General features: G+C 44.3%; 1 protein-coding gene across 1 annotated transcript in view; it reads left to right on the forward strand.

The window, feature by feature from the left end:
* Positions 1-22,239, forward strand: part of DNAH10 (dynein axonemal heavy chain 10) — a 168,315-nt gene that overhangs the window by 90,296 nt on the left and 55,780 nt on the right. The window contains exons 37-48 of the mRNA XM_054443987.2: positions 655-846; positions 2,750-2,868; positions 4,629-4,787; positions 8,247-8,382; positions 9,594-9,716; positions 10,794-10,928; positions 11,230-11,446; positions 13,688-13,807; positions 14,756-14,901; positions 16,850-17,002; positions 18,505-18,765; positions 21,010-21,182. Coding sequence (XP_054299962.1) covers positions 655-846; positions 2,750-2,868; positions 4,629-4,787; positions 8,247-8,382; positions 9,594-9,716; positions 10,794-10,928; positions 11,230-11,446; positions 13,688-13,807; positions 14,756-14,901; positions 16,850-17,002; positions 18,505-18,765; positions 21,010-21,182 — 1,934 coding nt within the window. The remainder of the gene's footprint in view (positions 1-654; positions 847-2,749; positions 2,869-4,628; positions 4,788-8,246; positions 8,383-9,593; positions 9,717-10,793; positions 10,929-11,229; positions 11,447-13,687; positions 13,808-14,755; positions 14,902-16,849; positions 17,003-18,504; positions 18,766-21,009; positions 21,183-22,239) is intronic.

Here is a 22,239-nt window from a genome sequence, read left to right on the forward strand (position 1 = left end):
ACTGCAACCTCCACCTCCTGGGTTCAAGCGATTCTCCTGCCTCAGCCTCCCGAGTAGCTGGGATTACAGGCACCTGCCGCCACGCCCAGCTAATTTTTGTGTTTTTAGTAGAGATGTGATTTCACCATGTCGGCCAGGCTGATCTCGAACTCCTCAGGTTATCCACCCACCTCAGCCTCCCAAAGTGCTGGAATTACAGGCATGAGCCACTGCACCCGGCCATATATGTGTATATTATATAATATGAAGTACATATTATATGAAATATATGAAATATATATATTTTATATTTTATGTTTAATCTCATATAAACTTTATATATATTTATTTACATATTAATATAAAATAAAATTATATAATTTCTGTATATATGTATTATATATTTGTATGTACATAATTGTATGTATGTATATAATTTAAAATTATATAATTTCTGTAATTTGAAATTACATAATTTTAAATTACATAATTTCTGTAATTTGAAATTATGTAATTTTAAATTAAATGTGTATAAAATTGTTTAAAAGTATAAAATGTTTATATAAAAATTATATTTTATATTTCATAAGAGTGTTTCCACTGGGTTGGAAACAAAGTCCAAAGCACTGGGTTCCTTTGGAAATCTCTTGGAAACATATGTTTAATTTCCTGCAGGATGTGGTGCTGATGAGGGCCTTGCGAGACATGAACTTGCCCAAATTTGTGTTTGAAGATGTTCCTCTTTTCCTTGGTTTGATTTCGGATCTGTTTCCTGGGCTGGACTGCCCTCGCGTCCGCTACCCTGACTTCAACGATGCGGTAGAGCAGGTCCTGGAGGAGAACGGCTACGCGGTCCTACCCGTCCAGGTAAAGCCAGGACAATGACCTCACTGTGGTCGTGCATCCTTTCCATTGGCTTTTTGTTTTTGCAGTTCTTTAAAAATATATGTATAGTAAAATACGCACAAGTTTCATCATCTTAACCATTTTTCACCATTTTTAAATCACAGTAAAATACACATAACAATATTTACCATCTTACCTACTTTTAAATGTGGAGTTTGTTAGGCCGGGCACAGTGGCTCACGCCTGTAATCCCAGCACTTCGGGAGGCTGAGGCGGGCGGATCATGAGGTCAAGAGATCGAGATCATCCTGGCCAATGTGGAGAAACCCCATCTCTACTAAAAACACAAAAATTAGCTGGGCGTGGTGGCGCTTGCCTGTAGTCTCAGCTTCCTGGGAGACTGAGGCAAGAGAATTGCTTGAACACGGGAGGTGGAGGTTGCAGTGAGCCAAGATCATGCCACTGCACTCCAGCCTGGTGACAGAGCCAGACTCTGTCTCAAAAAATAAAAAAAAAAAGAAAAAATGTAGAGTTGTTGGCACTAAGTACGTTCACATTACTGTGCAGCCATCAGCATTATCCATCTCCAGAACGTTTTCATGTTGCAAAACCTAAAACCCTACACCCGTTAACAGCTTACCTTCTCCCCTCCCTCCAGCTGCTGGCAACCTCTGCTCGACTTCCTGTCTCTACAAATTTAACTACTCTAGGTACCTCCTATAAGCAGAATCATATAATTTTTGTCCTTTTGTGTCTGGCTTATTTCACTAACAGCGTTTTCAACATTTATCCATGTTGTGGCATGTGTCAGAATTTCTTCCTTTTTAAGGCTAAATTATATATATAGTTTTTTTTTCACACAATGTGATCAGGTGACTCAAATATTTTGTTTTGAGGCATCAACCATCAGAGGTTCTTTCCTCACCTCACCTTTTTTTTTCTTCTGAGTCACACTTAAAAAAAATTAAATTAAATATTGCTGGGGTAGAATTTGGATCCTCTGAAGCCTGTAAGTTGTATATGTTGTCATTAAGCCAAACATGTATTGATTGGCAGAGTCCTGCTGAGAGTGTAAATGCCCAGAGCCTCCAGGCCTGGGGGTTGCCTTGGGTCGGGCAGCTTCAGGGCGTCAGGCTACCATGGAGGCCTCAGGCCTGGGCAGCGGGCACCAGGTACCGGCCGTGGACGAGAGCTTTCTGTGCCTTTCCTGACCCTGATTTTCTCTGGAGTTGGTTGTTTAAAAAGACGTGTTTTCTGGAAGGAATGTAAAATGGTGCAGCCACTTTGGAACACAGACTGGCAGTTCCTCAACAGGTTAAACCGAGAGTTACCATAAGACCCAGCAATTCACTACTGGGGATCTACCCAAGAGTGAGTACAAACGTCCGCTCAGAATTGTTCACGAATGTCCGGAGCAGCATTATTCATAATAGCCAAAAAGTGGGAACAACCCAACATCCATCAATTGATGGATCAACTGCTGAAACAGAATGTGGTCTGTCCATCCTATGGGATTTAGTTTGGCCATAGAAAGGAATGCAGCACTGACGCATGCTACACCATGGATGAGCTTTGAAAACACGCTAAGCGAAAGAAGCCAGATGTGAGAGATCACACATTCTAGGATCCCATTTCCGTGAAATGCCCAGAATACACAAATCCATAGACACAGAAAGTGGATGAGTGGTTGCCAGGGGCTGGCGGAAAAGGGGCTGGGTGAGATGGGTACAGGCTTTTTGCAGGGAGGGGTGATAAAAATGTTCTAAAATTGCTCATGGGGATGGTTGCACAACTCTGTGAATATACTGGAAACCATTGACTTGTACCCTTTCAAAGGTAAATTGTATGGCATGTGTGTTGTATCAATAAAACTGCTTCAGAAAAAGATAATGTTTTAGCCCAGCTGCCATTGTTTGTCCCGCAGGTGGATAAAGTGGTTCAAATGTTTGAGACCATGTTAACCCGCCACACGACGATGGTCGTGGGGCCCACCAGAGGGGGCAAGTCGGTCGTCATTAACACTCTGTGTCAGGCCCAGACCAAGTGAGTATGACCTCCAATGGTGAGGGCCTGGCTGCCAGGGGGGCTCACAGTATATGTTTGGTGGCAGTATTACCAAGTCCCACTTTGCTCTCTGATTTCCTGGGAGGGTAAATTTGTAATACACACCCCTTTCCACTCGGCGTGTTTTTACTGACTTTATTGCAGACTTAGTTAAGATATTTTAGAATGCAAAATAGCAACCCGCTTGTGCATCAGATGGTGAATAGGTTCATTTGTGAAATGAGAATTTCACAAACTATCTTATAAGGATATTTTGAAAATGAATGTAAGTCGTAGTTTCTTGGTGTCCAAATTGCTTCCTTAAAGTAAGTCAGGATTCACCTTATGCAGCAATGCTGTGGTTTCTCAGTGGCCAGAAAAAGAATGTCACCTCCCCGGGTGCCTTATAATCTCTAGCCCTTCAGGGGCAATTCTTCATGAAGGAAAAAGTGATCGTACACTCCCACGTTGAAGATCATAAAGGAGCCAGGCACGGTGGCTCACGCCTGCAATCCCAGCACTTTGGGAGGCCGGGGTTGGAGGATCGTATAGACCAGGATTTTGAGAATAGCCTGGACAACATCATGAGACTCCATCTCCACATTAAAAAACAATTAGCTGGGTGTGGTGACGTGCATCTGTAGTACAGCTACTCAGGAGGCTAAGGAGGAGGATTGCTTGAGCCCAGAAGTTTGAGGCTGCAGTGGGCTAGGATTGTGCCACTGCACACCAGGCTGGGCAACAGAGTGAGACCTTCTCTCTAAAAAAGAAAAAAAAAAAAGAGAGAGAGAGTATATCATAAAAGCCTGCAGTGAATTGAAAGCCTTCTACTGAAAGTGGATTCCTGACTCCTCACTTCTCTCATGAGCAATAACTAGATTCCAGAAAGACCTCCGTGGATGCTGATAGCCCGGCAAAAGTCTAAATCAAGCCAATAATTTTTGTGACTTAAACATTTCTAGACAGTCTATAAAATCTAAAGAGTAAGTGTCTGTCATTTGTTCCCATTATTTCTTCATATGTTTCATGTGAGAAAACCAGTCGACAGTGGCTTACTGACTCTAAGTGGGCTGTGCCGTGGCCATCTGCATTTCATTCTTTAATTCATTCATTGTTAGATAGTTTATAGAACTATCACACACGTGTGTGTATGTGTAATATAGCATGTACATTATTATGATTTACTGATTTGTTGGTTGTGAACTGTGGAGTGTGTGAAGTTTAGTTCTGTGTAGATGAATTAATCCTATAGTTAGTGCTGCAGGGATTTACAGGCACTGTGGTGAGAAACGCCCTGTCTGCTTGATTCGTGAAGTCAACAGAGCAGATGTTGTTCTGCAAATAAGAAGGATTGAACATTAGTAGTTCAAAGCCTTGTTATTATCCTGGATGACTGAGTATGGACTCCTATATGCCCTTAATTCTGAGATATTTACTTAAATGTCATATATATGAATATGTAATATGCATAAATATGAAATATACATGAAAGTTAGCTTCTTGGTGCCCTCCAGGGGCAAAGCTGTGCTTCTAGTTCAGACTTCATTTGTGCTGTGGCCACATTTTTGGTGAAATGTGGTTGCTTTATATTTAGAAGAAAGCACTAACAGTGAAGGGAAGCCCAGTGAAGAGTTTGCATGGGTTGTATTTTAAATTTGGGATTGAAGTCAAAACATCTAATTCCTCATAGAGGGAACCCAGACTGTTTTCCTCATGCATTTAGTTTGCTTGAACCATGGCTAAAGCCTCTCTTGATTTAGGCTTGGGCTGATGACAAAGTTGTACATCCTGAACCCCAAAGCCATGAGTGTCATAGAACTCTATGGCATCCTGGACCCAACCACCCGAGACTGGACAGATGGGGTGTTGTCAAACATCTTCAGGGAGATCAACAAGCCAACGGATAAGAAGGAGCGAAAGTGAGTATCTTTGTACGTAGGAAAGAGCCTGGGTTAGTTAATGTTAATTAGCTCAACATTAAAAACGGTGGCAGGACTATACATTGTAGCTTATTTCAACAGACTTAGAGTCCAGTCCTGGAGGCTGTGCTTCGGAAGTGCGCAGTCTAATCTTAATGGTTTTTATGGTGACCTCAGTCTTCTTAGTGATGCAACGTGGTAGGTACCGGGATTGTTCCCAGCTTACCACAGAGGAAACTGAGGCCTAGGAAAGGTCAGAAACGTGGCCCAAGGCCAGGGATTTGGCCCTGATCTGTGTGACTCTAAGAACTCAAACATAGCTGCCATCAAGCTGCCTGATCACCATGTTCTATGGCAAGGTAAGTCAAGGAAAGGTAGCAAAGTGCCATGGAAAGTGCAGAGATGCCCTCCTGAGCCACGGCTTTCCATCTGTAGACGTGGTTGATGGTGCCCTGATGACATCACCACATGCCATGGCGAAGGCCAAGTGAGGTCAAGTACAGAAATGCTCTGAGGGTGCGTAAGGTAAAAAGCTTTTAGTTGGTCCTATAATGTCTCTTTGCTAAACTCAGGAATGGTTCTGATTTTATGTTCTAATCAAATCCCATTAATAATAAATAAAATCCTTAAATAACAAGAGTCCAAAGTCCCAACTCATGGCTTTTAAAACAGCTTCTTAGCGCTTTTCCCCTGATTCTGGATGAACCCAGGATTCCACACTGAGTTCCGTTGTCTTGTTTTTGGCATTCTTTAATTATGAGCAATTCCTCAGGATTCTTTATCTTTTATGACCTTCTTACTCTGGATTCTAGGCCAACTGTTTTAGAGAATGGTCTCAGTTTGGGTTTGTCAGCTGCTTCTTCATAATTAGATTCAGGCTATGGCTGTTTGACAGCAAGGCTGCGGGAGTGATGCTGTGTCCTTCTCTGCATCTCATCATGGGCACATGGTGTTGGTTGCCCTATTATGGGTGATGGTAATCTTGATTATTGGGTTAAGGTGCCATTTTCCTCTTTGCAGTTGATATGCAACTGTAGGGAGATATCTTATGACTAAGTAAATGTCCCATTTCTCATCCAACCTTCACCCATTCACCCAATGGTTTGAGCATCTGTTGATGTTTACTTGAATCTGGTTGTCCTCCTCCTCCTCCTCCTCCTCCTCCTCCTCCTTCTTCTCCTCCTCCTTCTCCTCCTCCTTCTTCTCCTCCTTCTCCTCCTCCTCCTCTTCCTCTTTTTGTTCTTCCTTCTTCTTCTTCCTTTTTTTTTGAGAGGGGTTGTGCTCTGTTGCCAAGGCTAAGTGCAGTGACATGATCACGGCTCGCTGCAGCCTCAAAGTCCTGGGCTCAAGCAATCCTCCCACCTCAGCCTTCCAGGTGGCTGGGACTGCAGGTGCATGTCACCATGCCCAGCTAATTTTTGCTTTTTTTGTAGAGACAGAGTCTCCCTGTACTGCTCAGGCTTGTCTTGAACTCCTGGGTCCAAGGAATCCTCCTGCTTCAACCAACTACAGTGCTGAGATTACAGGTGTGAGCCACCACGCCTGGCCTTTGAGTCCTTTTATAGTGAATATAAATGGAGACTTTCTATAGGGACAACTGGTGAAATTTGAATGTGTACTATACATTAGACAATAGTATTGTATCAATATTAAATTTCCTGAGTTTGATAATTGTGTTGTGGTTGTGTAAGAGAAGGTGCTTATTCTTAGGAAATACCTGCTTAAGTATTTAGGGGAAGGGGACATTTTATCTGCAGTTGACTCTCAAATGATTCAGAGAGAGAGAGAATAAGAGAGAGTGTGAATGTGGCAAAAAAAAAAAAAAAAAAGTAACAATTGGGGAATCTGACTGAAAGGCATATGGAAGTTCTTCATACTATTTTATTCTTGCAACTCTGTAAGTTTGAAATTATTTAAAAATAAAATCTAAAAAGAAAAAAATATGGGAAGGAAATAAACCAAAATGTTAATGCTGAAAAAAGAAAATCCAACTACTTATATCAGTGAGTTAAATGGAGGCACTATCAAACCATCATTTCAGCACAGTAGAATAGCGTCTGTCCTGTGGAGATGGGCTTTGCTGCATGAGATATCACCCGTTATAGCCACAAAATGGAACCATCCTGAAGCTTGAATACCTGAGGCCTTGGAAGTAGACATGCTGCCAGGACACATGGTGTGTAAACCAGGGCTTGTGAACTCAGATGCTCCCAGGGACCCAGCAGGTAGCACAAATGAGTGAAGTGGAGCAAATTACATGGTGGTGTTAGTTTCCTAGGGCTGCCATAACAAATAACTGGGTGGCTTAAAACAATAGAGATTTATTATCTCACAGTTCTGGAGGCCAAAAGTCTAAAAAGAGGTGTGAGCAGGACTGCACTCCCTCTGAAGGCTCTAGGGCAAATCCTCGCCTCTTCTGCTTCTGGTGGTTCCAGGTGTTCCTTGGCTTGTGGCCACATCATTTCAATCTTTGCCTCTTTCTTGGCCTTCCCCTCTGCGTGTCTTAGGTCTCCTCCTGCTTTTCTCTTATAAGGACATTTGTCATTAGATTAGGACTCATCTGTATAATCCAGAATGATCGCATCTTGAGATCCTTAATTACATCTGCAAAGGCCTTTCTCCAAACAAGGTCACAGTCACAGCTTCTGGGTGAACACATCTTTTGGTGGGGGGTGGGTACCATTCGACCCACTACACATGGATATCCAAAATGCTTTCTTTATTCTTGACTGTACCACAGGAAACCAGGGGTTAAAACCAGTGATAAATAGCAATTGATACTCAGCCTCAGATGTAAGAGAAGAATGAGGTAGGAGTTGTGGCAGGGGCAGGGACTGTGACCCTTTCTGTCTCCATGGGCAGCCACTACTCAGCATCAGCTGATTGTTCCCACGAAGGAATCCAGGTTTGTGTGCTCAGAGCTTCCAGCTTGCCCAAGAAGTGAGAAATTCAGATTTTTGTGTGGCGTTCCCTCATTCTTAAATATTGGCAACTAACTCAAACTTTATTTTTTTTTTTTGAGACAGAGTCTTGCACTGTTGCCCAGGTGGGAATGCAATAGTGCTATCTTGGCTCACTGCAACCTATGCCTCCTGGGTTCATGTGATTCTCCTGCCTCAGCCTCCTGAGTAGCTGGGATTACAGGCACATGCCACTACGCCTGGCTAATTTTTTGTATTTTTAGTAGAGATGGGGTTTCACTGTGTTGGCCAGACTGGTCTCGAACTCCTGACCTCATGATCTGCCCACCTCAGCCTCCCAAAGTGCTGGGATTACAGACTCAAACAGTTTTTTATGTACCATTCAGTCAAACCTCTGGGCCAACTAGGGTGCTCTGTCTCAGATCCTGGCTAGAAAACCCTGGGAAAAAGATATTCAACATGAATGGGCAGGTTTTACCAAGTTCCATAATTGGAAGCTCTCTAGCACCCATGGCTCTCCTTTCTTTGGTTGCTGCAGGTATATTTTATTTGATGGTGATGTGGATGCTTTATGGGTGGAAAACATGAATTCTGTGATGGATGACAACAGGTTGTTGACATTGGCCAACGGGGAACGCATCCGGCTCCAAGCACATTGTGCCCTGCTCTTTGAGGCAAGTAGTGATTAAAAGTAAATTTGAACATAAGTCTTTCTTGTAATTAAAAATGTAAATGTTTGTTAAAATAGTAGTAAATGTAGATGATTATTTAAAAACAATGCATAAGGGTTTAAATGAGTACAACTCTTTGTTCTTTACTCCTCTCATCCCTCTTTATCCCAGAGGTGACTACTTTTACTCTTTATGAACTGTTTCTTCTGATGATTACCCTAGTGTCTATAAATAACAGGCTTAGCATGATGTTCTTTATACATTTTATAGTTTATACATTATCTGTTGACTGACTGCTACAAAAGTGAGAATTCACCTCTTATACCACTAACGTCAGAATAATATATTGCTAAGTTGGTTAACAGTAGATAATGTTTACATTATAATGAAGATAGAAATATTTACTGAAGAACCAACTAATATACTGTGATTACATTTACTTTCTTTTAGAGCCATTTGTTTTGTCTGGAGTTTGTAATTGCCTTCCTTTTTTTCCCTCACACTATTTGCCTTTATCTTAACCTCATTTTTTAAAAAAACTTTCTATCATATTAAGTATTCTGTCAAGCCCCTTTATTTCCTGGAGACTATTCTCCAAAGCCCTCTATCTCCTGCTTAGGATATGGACTGCTTGTTTCATAGGTGTGGCCCTGGGACTTGCTTTCACTCTAGCTTAGTATTAGTGCCATTTCTAACTGTAAAATTTGTCAGTGCATGGAATATTTGTACATATTATTATCTGATTAGCTGACTGAACTATATTTTTTTTTGTAAAGAGAGCTAAGTTTGTTAATATATCTGGTTTAGCTGTGTACTTATGAAATTTTATACTGCCTGATCTCAACTATGTTAAAAAAATAATAAAGAAAAAAGATTGACTGGAAAGCACTCCAAAACAACATTTGTTTCTGGGTGGTGGGATTTGGATAACTTATTTTCTTCTTTATACTTTTCTATTTTTTGTCAGATATTCTACAGCATATTAATTTTCACATTAATTTTATAATAGAAAAACCAAAAAGATGTTACATCAGAAGTGTGTAATCTCATAAAAATCCCAGGTGTTCAGTTAAAAACCACATGAAAGCTGTGTTCATTTTGGTATTATTTGGATTTCATGCAGTTGTAAAAACTTTCCATAAGAGAAGGTCCTTAAACATCTAGTTTATCTTGTGTATAGCTATAGCCATGATTGATTTTCTTTATTTCTCCAGGTTGGAGATTTACAGTATGCCTCCCCTGCAACTGTCTCTCGATGTGGAATGGTTTATGTGGATCCTAAAAACTTGAAATATCGACCATACTGGAAAAAATGGGTTAATCAAATACCAAACAAGGTGAATTTTTTTTTCTAAAATGAACTTAAAGTTATTAGTATTGATGGCTAGTTGGATAACATAGTCCAGAGGGATGTTTGTAGTTGAAGGCGATGATCTTGTCCTTGACCTGCCCATGTCCCTGAGCACAAATTAAGTGAAAACATGGCAGACACACTTACTTGATTTCAGATAATTTATAGCCAGTGGGGTAGGTAATGATTGGATTGGTTGGTCTAGACCAGAGGTTGACAAACTTTTTCTGTAGAGGGGTAGATAGTAAATATTTGAGGCTTTGTGTGGGCAATGTGATTTCTTTCACAATTACTCAACTCTGCTGTTGTGGCGTGAAGACAGCCAGAAATTTGTACACAAATGGGCATGGCTGTGTACCAATAAACCTTTATTTACAAAATGGATGACAGGCCAGAAGTGTGTGTTGTCTTAACAAAAGGCTTCTGTGAAAAGTGCAGAGATAGATGTGACAGTCACGTGCAGGTTGTGGCTCAACCACACCTAGGACGCTATGACCACCTTCTCAAAGGAACACAGGTGGTCTGGGTGTGTCTCTAGGAGGGCTACTAGGTTGGAGGTGAATGGAAACCAGGACATGATAATGCCAGAAAAGAGCAGAACAAAGGAAGAACAAAGGAAGCATGTTAGAACCATTTGAGGCACTGTCCTGTGGGAGACAGCTGTCTCAGGACCTTTGCAATCCCTGGTGGTGATTCATGCCTTGATAGGGAAGGGGACTTCGCTGCTGTACAGTCTTTGCTGGATGACTGTAGTCACTTGAACTCTAAGATGATCAGCCTCTTTCCTGTCAAATGGGACCTGTTATCTTCCCTTTTTCTTCCCCAAGGGCATGGTAGACCCTGTGGCAGTGAAATGAAACACTTCATGATGAGATGAAAGCATATTGCAAAGGACAAATCTCTCTGCAAATATAGGGCACTATTGTCAGGGTTTCCTTACCTGCCAGATGTATCATTCATCAGAAGATATTGCTCAACCCTCTTTGGGCAAGAAAAGCTTTCCACTAACTTCCTTTTAAATAAACGAACCCTTGAAATGCTTTGGAATGCTGCTTTTTTATAGGTGGAGCAATACAATTTGAATAGACTCTTTGAGAAATATGTGCCCTATCTCATGGATGTGATAGTGGAAGGGATAGTGGATGGAAGACAAGCAGAGAAGCTGAAGACAATAGTTCCTCAGACAGACCTCAATATGGTAAGAAATGATCCCTGCTGTTAGCAAAAATAAATTCTTTCCTAAAGACAGGCTCATGGTAGGGTTTTAAGGGGAGTGAAGATGCCAGACAGGGTGAACAGTAGCATTGTTGGTCAGTGCCAAGGCGGGCGCCATGCTTGCTTTTGTGCAAGTCAAGATACTGGGTTCCATCTGTCTGAACCAACATGATGGGTCATATGCTCCCATCACTCTGGGACCTGGGATCCCAGGATTTATGACTGGAATGGACTCTGTGGGGGTGGACTATGTGGGCTGAACCAGATATTTTCCTGTGAACCAGGTAACCCAGTTAGCCAAGATGTTGGATGCGTTACTAGAAGGAGAAATAGAAGACCTCGACCTGCTGGAGTGCTACTTCCTGGAGGCTTTGTACTGCTCTCTGGGAGCCTCCCTGCTTGAGGATGGAAGGACGAAATTTGATGAATATATCAAACGCCTTGCTTCTTTGTCTACTGTTGACACAGAAGGAGTTTGGGCCAACCCTGGGGAACTGCCAGGTGGGAACCGAGTGTCGCCTGTTTCCCTGCTCTGAGTGCCTTTGGTTAAATTTCTAGAGGAAGTGAACGAGCTTTTCCATATTTCTGTCTGTATGAGTTTTCCAGATTGTTTGCTTCTTTAGAGAAACATGCAATGGTCAGAGCACATGGCAGAACCCCCAGGAGCAGTTCAAATGCATCGACTGCTGTGATAGAAGCCCAGGCCCTCTGGATGGTCTTTCTGGATGAGGGTCAACTTCTCTTGCCTCAGCTTAGGCACTTGCTTCCTTTGCTCTTTAAACTTTTCACATTCTGCATGACTTTGAGTTTCTTCTCCTGTGGGCTTCCCTATCTGTCTTTTTAATTTTTATTTTTAACCACCTCTCTCCATTTCCACCCTATCATTCATCTGCTGTATTCCTGAGTATTTGCACAGTAGACAATCAAGTGTGGATTTGTAAATCGTTCACAGGAAATCATACAATTAATGTTTTTGCACAAAAATGTGCATCTTCAGTGAATCATACGTGATGAAAAAGATGCATTCTCCAAGGTCTATATGCAGTGCTAGGACCCTTCTTTGTCCATCTCTTACTGCTATTTGAGCATGGCTTGGAATATAGATGGCTTTTGAAGTTGTATTTTATAGTCCTTCCCTGGTGGTGTTTTTAAAGTTTAAAATGAAATGACCTCCGATCTTTCTAATGGACAGTCATGGAGCAAATCCAAGATGTTTTTCAAGTCCCTGCTTTATTTGGTGGGAGTCTGAGTGCACTTTTCCAGAACTGAAGTCTCCCTTGAGGGAGTGCTTTTCTGCTCCGCGGCCACGCTGGCTGTGTGTTGCTGCCGTCTGCAATTCCCTCACTCGGAGACGATGTTGGCCTGCTTCCTTGGCTTGTCTCCCTCATTTGCCCTCATCTTGGGGGCCTGAATGGCCCTGTGGGCATCCCATTTCCAGACACCTGCTCACAGCTTCAGCCCTCCAGGCCCTTGAGCACACCCTCGACGGTGACCTCTGGCACTGTCATGTCTGCGTCACGAATCCTGCTCTCCGCCTACTCTGCATCTGAGACTCGGGCCACATGTGCTTCTGTTTGGCCTCATGGGGATGGACACTGTGTCGCCCCAGTGTCTGCTGTCACCTCGAGCACCCATACTTGCCCCTTCCCTGCATCCTCACTTCCTTGGCTGGTGGCCTTCACTTCAGCCACTCTTGCCTGAGACCCTCGAATGCCTTGCCTAATTGTCCTGCTGAATCCCTCCGAGAAAACCCCAAGTCTGTCTTCTCTGCCTGTCTAGGGGCTGACAGGGAGAAGACCATGCAGCCACAAAGACAGATGTCTCCATAAATCCCGGTCCCCAGCCGGCACGCTCACTCCTGGCTCCAAAGGAGCACTGGGCCTTTTCCCCAAATCTTCACCGTGCCCTCTCCGCTCTCTCCGCGGCTGATCTTTCTTCCTGCTTCAACAGGAACAACAGAAGCTGTCTGATAGGAATCTCTCCTTCCAGCTGAAAAGCCGACAGCTCCTGTCTCTGACTTTCTCCTTTTACAGGGGAAGAGGACACCCCCACCCCACCCCAGCCAAGGCCAACCCAGCCCCTTCCTCCTTCTCAGGCTCCTCGCTCCGTCTGAGTCTCTCTCTCTCTCTCATGTTCAGTCTCCCCCTCTCTACCATCCCGTCAGCTCTTAGACGTGCTCAAATAAAGCCTTTCATGGCCTGGGTGGAGGCGATGGTGATTACCCGGGCACCTGCAGCTTCCATCGCTCCCCTGCCCCGCCTGGGTTGCTGCCTTCCTGCGTTGTCCATTGTTCCTGCACCTCTCCTGCTGCAGCACTTATGGCTCCACACTGAAATGGCCACTTCTTGCCTGTATCTGTCCCCCACCTGGCCCTCCAACAACTGCAAGGGTAGGGACCAGGGCTCTCTGCTTCACTGTTGTATTCCCCAGGAAGTGTATGTCCAGTGAAAGGGAAGCGTTAGTTGAAAATACTCAGAAAGTGCCTGACCAGTGCACAAGTCACATTAGTGACTGTCCCGTGAACAAGAAGCATAAAAAGCTCCAAATACTTGGTATCTGTCCAGTGATGAGTAGCATTAGTTCAGGGTACTTAGTATCTGTCCAGTGAAGGAGCAGCGTTGGAGTACTCACTATGGCCTCCGTGCAGTACAAGCAACATTAGTTCATTTCAAGCACGTGCCAGAACCGCTTTTGTATTTACGTGTTTGTGATTCAAGTGAAATCAACCATTATTTCCTATAGGTCAACTTCCAACCTTGTATGACTTTCATTTTGATAACAAACGGAATCAATGGGTCCCGTGGAGTAAATTAGTTCCAGAGTATATTCATGCTCCCGAGAGGAAATTTATCGACATCCTGGGTAAGTCAGAGTCAAATCCTTGTTCCTGGGTTTAGGAGTGTGTGATCCTTGCTCTAGGAGGAGGCGAAGAAGATCCCATGGCTTCTCTGTTACTCTAAGTCCCACGCAGAGAGCTGGTAGAGAAGAATTGAAGAGGGTGAGCCGTGGGCCCTCCTGGGCATGGAGGGTGGTCCCTTTGGTATTTTTGTCAGCTGCTGGCTCTGAGCATCTTCCATGGCTCTGCCTCTCAGCTCTTTCCCCAGCAGGCCGATCCCCACAGGCGGATGAGATGCTGTTTCGCCTCCCCTGGCCTTTCCCTGGGCTCTCTTCAGTCCTCAGAGCTGGCTGGTTGGGGACTAGACAGCAATGAACGAGGCGGTGTTTTATAAAGGGCGCTGGCTTGAAAAGCTGTGTGCCATGGGAGTTTACATACTGAACCACACTTAGAGTGCACCCCTCTGGCTATTCAGATAAAATATGGGCTGAATAATTTCACAAAGCACGTGTCTGACTTTGGTCCATTGAGCTTATGGAGTGAGACGTCCCTGTTTTCTCGGGAGCCCATCAGGATTGAAACCTGCCAGTGCAGGAGGGAGCCAGACCTGATGCTGTGGTTTCACTGCCTCTTCAGAAGAAGGTGTTGCTCAGGAAGTTAAATCCCGCAGGGGTCTGAGTGATGTCAGCAACAGAGAAGCTGAGTTTTTAATATCCTGAGCATAAGTCAGAATTGCATCTTAAAAACGGCTTGGGTGTTCTAAACCTGGACTGTGGTGATGATCACACTGCTGTAGAACTGTGCCGAAGTCCATAAATTATACACTTAAATGGGTGAATGTTTCTGAGGTCATGTCTTGGCCTTTGCTGCTGTTTTTTGTGGGATTTGTGGGGTTCTAGGACAACTCCACATTGCCCCCAGTGCTCACCCTATTGGAGTTGCTGAGATGCCCCTGTTCCTAATGTCTATTTTAGTTCACACGGTGGATACCACTCGGACTACCTGGATATTGGAAGAAATGGTTAAAATTAAGCAACCTGTTATTTTTGTTGGTGAATCTGGCACTTCTAAGACAGCCACTACCCAGAATTTCCTCAAAAATCTGAGTGAAGAAACTAACGTAAGTCATTATTCATATGAATTATCTATTGCTGTGTAACAGATTATTCCCGTGCATAGCAGCTTCATACCACAAGCACTGTGATCTCAGTTTCCGTGGGTCAAGAATGTGGGAGTGACTTTCCTGAGGGCTTCTAGCTCAGGCTCTCGTGGGATTGCAGTCAAGCTGTTGGCCAGGGCTGTAGACATCTGGAGGCCTGGGTAGAGCTGGAGGATCCTCATCTGTGATGACGTTTCACATGGCTGGAGTCTGGAGGCCTTAGTTCCTCACCATGTGGCTCTCTCCATGGATGGCTTGGGTGTGCTCAACATGGTAGAGTGAGTGCTTAAGATAGATGGCAAAGCAGATACTATGATGTCTTTTATGACCTGGCCTTGGAAGTCACATACCCTCCCTTCTGCCCTAATCTATGGGTGAGATAGAAGCCACCCTGTATACCCTGATATAGTGTGGGAGGGGCCTGCAGCAGGGCGTGGACACCTGGAGGCGAGGATGATCTGGGGCCCTCTTGGAGGCTGGCTGTCACATTATTCACCATCATTTTTGGGTTTCTAAAACTTTGCAAGTGTTTCCTTTCCTTCCTTCAGCCAGCTACGTGTCCAATGTGTTGGGGTTTGGATATGTACCCGGCATAGAGTTCGCAGGGTGCACAGGACAAGTGATAGTGAACAAGCTGTCAAGATCTGTTCTGTAGGGATTTGCAGGCAGTGGGGTGATAAACATGGAGATGTGCACAGGGAGCATGGCAGTGTTTACAGCCAGAGGGACCTGCAGGTTTGTGGAGTCAGGCACTAGGAAGCCGCATTTGGGAGCCTCCTTCACAACACCCCTCCCCCAGGACTCTGCAGTTGGTGCTCATCAGCCCAGCCAGGTACACCTGAACACAGTGGCTTTAGCAAGGCACACATTCAGCTTCAACACGTTCAGCTCATGTGCGCCTGCACTTTGGGTGCCCTACATGGAGAGAGTTATGGAAGTCAGAGGTTCTTTCTCAAAGTGGGGTCCCCAGACTGGCAGCCTTGGCATCACTGGAAACTTGTTAAAAAATACCCCAGACCGCCAGGAATGGTGGTTTGTGCCTGGTAGTCCCAGCTACTCAAGAGACTGAGGAAGAAGGATCACTTGAGGCTGGTAATTCAAGGCTGCAGTGAGCTATGATTGCGCACCACTGCACTCCAGCCTGGGCAACAGAGCAAGACCCTATCTCCTAAAAATAGAAAAACAAAAAACACCCTGATCTACCAAATTGGAAACTCTGGGGAATGGAGCCCAGCAAGGTGTGTGGCACAAGCCCTGCAGGTGGAGCTGATGCATAATTAGTTAAGTGTGAGAACCACTAATCAAGGAGCTCTCGCCAGCCTAAGCATGGCAGGAGGGCTTAAGAACACATGCGTGAGCATCTGGGGGCTTCCCTCACCCTTCCCACCGGCAGTTAGTCCCAAAGCCTGAACCACTTGTTCATGCTCTCTTTGACCTATTTAGATACAGCCAGCATGATAGTGATTTATGTTTGAATATTGTCATATTGAAAATACTGTTGGATACCGCATCTCATACGATGCATAGCTCTATGAAGTAGTCCAAAGAGGTGCCATTATGATCATCTTACAAGTGAGAAAAACAAGGCTCTGAAAGGTTGAATGACTTTTTGGAAGTTGCCTTGCTAGAACTGTGCAGAAACAAGACCCTCAGTCTACTTTCTTCTATGCCACATTGTCCCTAAGGCTCACATGTGACAATTCGCTATTGACTCATACAATCTGCTGAAAGGAAAGAGGAACTCTTACTATAGCACTTAGAAAATAATGAAGCACAGACTCACATTGGGTTATTAAAAAGTTAGTTCAGAGGCCAATGGATTTGCAAAATAGTTGCTAGCTTATGTGCAAATGTTTGCTGCTACCCTGAAGAAAAGGCTGGCTTTTCACATCATCTCTTTCTACTTCAGATTGTGTTAATGGTCAACTTCTCCTCCCGCACCACGTCCATGGATATCCAAAGAAATTTAGAAGCAAATGTGGAAAAGCGAACCAAAGATACTTACGGCCCGCCCATGGGAAAACGCCTGCTGGTGTTCATGGATGACATGAATATGCCAAGGGTAGTTAGATGCTCAAGCAGGTGGAGGGATGGGTCAAGACAGTGCTTGTGTTTGCATGGGTGTGTGTGTGTTAGAAGTGAGTATGAGAACATTGATCTTTACCTCTGTGCGATGTCTACAGGGTACAGGCTGCGGGGAGCCAGCCTAAGGCAGAATGTGCCTGGGATGCTCTTCTTACACAAAGGGACCTTTCCCTGACTGATCATGTTCCTTAGTTTCTTAGAGGACGGAAGCAGGCAGCCAGCAGCCTTTGAACTAAATTCAGCATGTATTTGAGGAAGTGGTTTCTAAAGGAGCTCTTATTTAGATAATAATACTGTTGTTGGCCCCGTGTACATGGGAGGCATCAGGGCAGACCCTTCCCAAGAATTCTGCTGGACTTTCCAAGGAAGAGAAACTTCAGCTGCATTATGAGTATGTTTCTGGGGTCTGAGCCTGAGAAGTACAAAGTTTTCTTAGCATACTAGAATTTAAATTTATATTATTACATAGAACCATTTTTTTTCTGAAAGTCTATTTCCAGAAGGACTGTATGCAAAGCCAGAATCCATCCATCCATCCATCCATCCATCCATCCATCCATATGTTCATTCATCTATCAGTCTGTTCTTCCATTCATCCATTCATGTGTCCATTTTTTTATCCACCCATCTGTTATTTACCTACCTATCTGTTCATCCATCCAACCATCCATCTGTCCATTCATTCATAGATGTATTCATCTATCCATCTATTCTGTTTGCCCATCTGTCTGTTTTTCCATCTACCTGTCCATTTATCCATCTACCCATCTGTTCATTCACCTGTCCATCCATCTACCCATTCATCCATCCATCCATCCATCCATCCATCTATCCATCCGTCCATCCATCCATCCATCCATCCGTCCATCCATCCATCCGTCCATTCAATGGATGGTCCAATCTGTCTGTCATTATCAATGTATGAATTAATTACCCAATGTCTTTGCTTATGTTAAATGAAGAAAGGACAAATGCTTGTCTTAAAGCTTGATGCTTTGTAAGCCCCTGAGTTGAAACAGGTGAAACCAAGAGAAGCAGAAGCGTCGATGTGTGGACAGGCATATCACACCCCCTGGGTGGGACTGCATTGTTGACTTCTTGTCTGTCCATCTGTCTGTCCATCTGCCCATCCATCAATTTGTCCATTCGTCCATCTGTCCATCCATCCATTCATCCATTGATTAATTGAATTAACGTATATTTATTCAGCTCTTCCTATGGGACTGGTGCTGTGTAGTCAACACCTATGCAGTTCCTGCCCTCATGAAGCTGTAGTATGGTAAGGGAGACAAACTTCAAAAAACACAATCACAAATGGATATATACAGTTGCAACCTTTGAGAAGCCCCATGAAACTGAAACCGAGGTGCCCTGGAGAGTAACGGGAGAAATGAGCTTGAGTTGGGATGGTCAGCCAAGGCCTCTCTGACTCCCGCTTTGCGATACTACTGTTCTCTTTTCTTTTTTATAAAAATCAAGGTGGATGAATATGGCACACAGCAGCCAATTGCCTTGCTGAAGCTGCTGTTGGAAAAAGGCTACTTATATGACCGTGGGAAGGAGCTGAACTGTAAAAGCATTCGAGACCTTGGCTTTATTGCTGCAATGGGAAAGGCTGGAGGAGGCCGCAATGAAGTTGACCCGAGATTTATTTCACTATTTAGTGTCTTCAATGTGCCATTTCCTTCAGAGGAGTCTCTGCATTTAATTTATTCCTCCATCCTGAAAGGCCATACCTCGGTAACTTGATTTTAACTAGAAGTCTAAACCGGAAGACCTTGCATTGGGGGGAAACATAAGCAGGGCTGACTTATCCATGTAGGCACAGCAGGGTTAGGGCCCTCGATACTTTTAAGGGCCTATGAAAATGTTTTAATTTCTTTCAAAATCAGAAGAAAAAAATCACCTTTATACGATGACATTATAAAATGTAATTGTAATGTGTTTTTATGGAGGAAGGGGTCCATGGAGGTAAAAGTGCCTTGGGCCCATGGGAGTCCTGATGTGGCCCTGAGGTGCTCATGCCACATTGAGTGACAGCGAAGAATCAACTAGCAGGCTGGGGCCCTGGAGTCAGTCCCCTTCTGCTCCGGGAGCAGGTCCCTTGAACTCTCCTAACCTCATTTGGAGCGGGGGGATCATGATGGTCCCCACCTCACTGGGTTTTGGGAGGATGAAAGGAGAGAAATGCGTGTAAAGGGTGCCTAGTGCAAACTGCTTAGTGCATAGCAGCTACTCATTGGTTTCTAGTTACTGCTGTTATTATTATGGTTTACTTGGTTCCTCCAAATGGAACCCATTCATTTAAACAACGATCTTCTGATCTGGCGTTTCCCTGCTAAAGCGGACTCTGCACACTCGGAGGCTCCAGGGGCCAGGTGGGTAAGATAAAGGTGTGGAGTGGCCAGGCCTGATCAGTACAAGCTGTGAGCACCTGGCCCGTTCATGCCCTACCTGAAGGCATTTGCTTTCAAAACTGGGAGGTCTGTGCTTGTCAAATAAAACTCCCACCAAGGGCTGGTTGGGGTCTTTGCTTTCACATCATGTTGACTTGACAGTTAATGTGAAAATCTAGAGCAATACAAAAAAAATCAGGCCAGGTGCAGTGGCTCATGTCTGTAATCCCAGCACTTTGGGAGGTTGAGGCAGGTGGATCACTTGAGGTCAGGAGTTCAAGACTAGCCTGGTCAACATGGCAAAACCCCATCTTTACTAAAAATACGAAAATTAGCCGGGTGTGGTGGCAGGCACCTGTAGTCCCAGCTACTTGGGAGGATGAGGTAGGAAAATTGCTTGAACCTGGGAGGTAAAGGCTTTAGTGAGCCAAGATCATGCCACTGCACTCCAGCATGGGCAACAGAGTCTCAATCTAAAATACATACATAAAAAAAAAATAATAAATAAATAAAGTAGTAAAATTCACATAATGGCTGGGCATGGTGGCTCACACCTGTATCCCAGCACTTTGGGAGGCTGAGGAGAGCGGATCACTTGAGCCCAGCAGTTCGAGACCAGCCTGGACAATGTGGTGAAACACTGTCTTTACAAAAAATATGAAACAATTAGCCAGGTATGGTGGTGTCCTGTAGTCCCAGCTACAAAGGAGGCTGAGGTGGGAGGATCACTTGAGCCCAAGAGGTCGAGGCTGCAGTAAGCCGTGATCATGCCACTGCACTCCAGTCTGGGAAACAGAGCAAGACTCCATCTCAAAAAAAATTCACATAACACAAAATTAGTTATTATAGCCATTTTAAAGCATACAATTCAGTGGCATTTAGTCCATTCACAGTGTTGTGCAACCATCAGCACTGTCTAACCCCAGAACACTTTCATCACCCCGGAAGGAAACCCACACACATTAGCACTTATTTCCATCCCACCTCTCATTCCCAGGAACCGTGAATCTACCTTTTGTCTCCATGGAGTTTTCCATGTTGGGTATTTCATATAAATAGAGTCATAAAGCATGTGGCTTTCTGTGCCTGGCTTGCTTCACTCCTCATCATGTTCTCAAGGGTCGTCTGTGCTGGAGCTTGTGTCTGTCAGTGCTTCAATCCTGGTTTGTTTTGTTTTGTTTTGAGATGGAGTCTCCCTCTGTCACCCAGGCTGGAGTGCAATGGCGCGATCTCAGCTCACTGCAACCTCTGCCTCCTGGGTTCAAGCGATTCTCCTTCCTCAGCCTCCCGAGTAGCAGGGATTACAGGTGCACACCACCATGCCCAGCTAATGTTTATATTTTATTTTAATAGAGATGGGGGTTTCACCATGTTGGTCAGGCTGGTCTTGAACTCCTGACCTCAGGTGATCTGCCCACCTTGGCCTCCCAAAGTGCTGGGATTACAGGCATGAGCCACTGTGACTGGCCAACTTCATTCCTTTCTATAGGTTAGTAATATTCCATTGTACAGCTCTGCCGCATTTTGTTTATTCATTCATCTACTGAAGGACATTTTTGTGTTGGGGGGGTGTCTTTGCATTTTTCAGACGTTTCATGAGAGCATGGTGGCTGTGAGTGGCAAGCTGACATTCTGCACGCTAGCACTTTACAAAAATATTGTGCAAGACCTACCTCCCACTCCGTCAAAGTTCCATTACATCTTCAACCTTCGAGATCTCTCACGGGTTTTTAATGGTCTTGTCCTCACTAACCCGGAGCGGTGAGTTTGGTTTATTTTACTACAATATGCCCCACAGGTATGATGGTTTTCTTATTCTTTTAAGACAGAGGGCTTATCAATGGATTTGATGAATCATTGTATGAATTAATTACCCAATGTCTTTGCTTATGTTGAAGAGGAGAGACCAACACTTGGCTTAAGGCTTGATGCTTTGTAAGCCTTTGAATTGAAACAGGCAAAACCAAGAGAAGCAGAAGTGTGGACAAGCCTATCACACCCCTCGGGCAGGACTGTGTTGTTGACTTCTCGTTTTCAGTTCTGAAGTTGGAATTTGCCTGCATGGAGCCTTTTGCTCATGTAACTCAATCGTTGCCAGTTGGTTATAGGATGTGTGTCTTTATGAGAAGTAAGCAGAGGACAGAAAGGATTTAAGTCACGGTATAGGGAAATTCCCCATTAAAACTAGGCTTATACCTTCACATGAACATCTACTTTAGTCTATGTGGATTTGCAAGCATAGTCCAATTATGTGGATTCATATTATGAATCCAGAAGATACTGAAAAATGAATTGAGAATTTTCCATGTATCCTGCTTTTGAGTGCCTTGAAACATATAGAATGTCATGGGCGGTCAGGAGAGGGCAGCTCCAGGTGTTTCAGGTGGAGTGACGGTTCTTTGCTAGAATGCAGGGAAAGTTCTGGAACTGGGGCCAGATGGAGTTGGCTCTTAGAAAAAGGAGCTGTCGGCCAGGCACAGTGGCTCATGCCTATAGTCTCAGCACTTTGGGAGGCCAAGGGAGGAGGACCACTTGAGCCCAGGAGTTTTAGACCAGCCTGGGCAGCACAGTGAGACTCCATCTCTACAAAAAAATTTAAAAAATTAGCTGAGTGTGGTGGCATGTACCTGTAGTCCCAGCCACTTGGGAGGCTGAGGTGGGAGGATCACTTAAGCCCAGGAATTTGAGGTGGCAGTGAGCTATGATTGTGCCAATGCACCAGCCTGGGTAACAAAACGAGACCCCACCTCTTAAGAAAAAAGAAAGAAAAAGAAGTTGCCAGTGACCCAGGTGCTGATTTTAAATTCATGTATTCCAA

The sequence above is a fragment of the Pongo pygmaeus genome, chromosome 10 (genome assembly GCF_028885625.2).
Source record: "Pongo pygmaeus isolate AG05252 chromosome 10, NHGRI_mPonPyg2-v2.0_pri, whole genome shotgun sequence".
Taxonomy (NCBI): domain Eukaryota; kingdom Metazoa; phylum Chordata; class Mammalia; order Primates; family Hominidae; genus Pongo; species Pongo pygmaeus.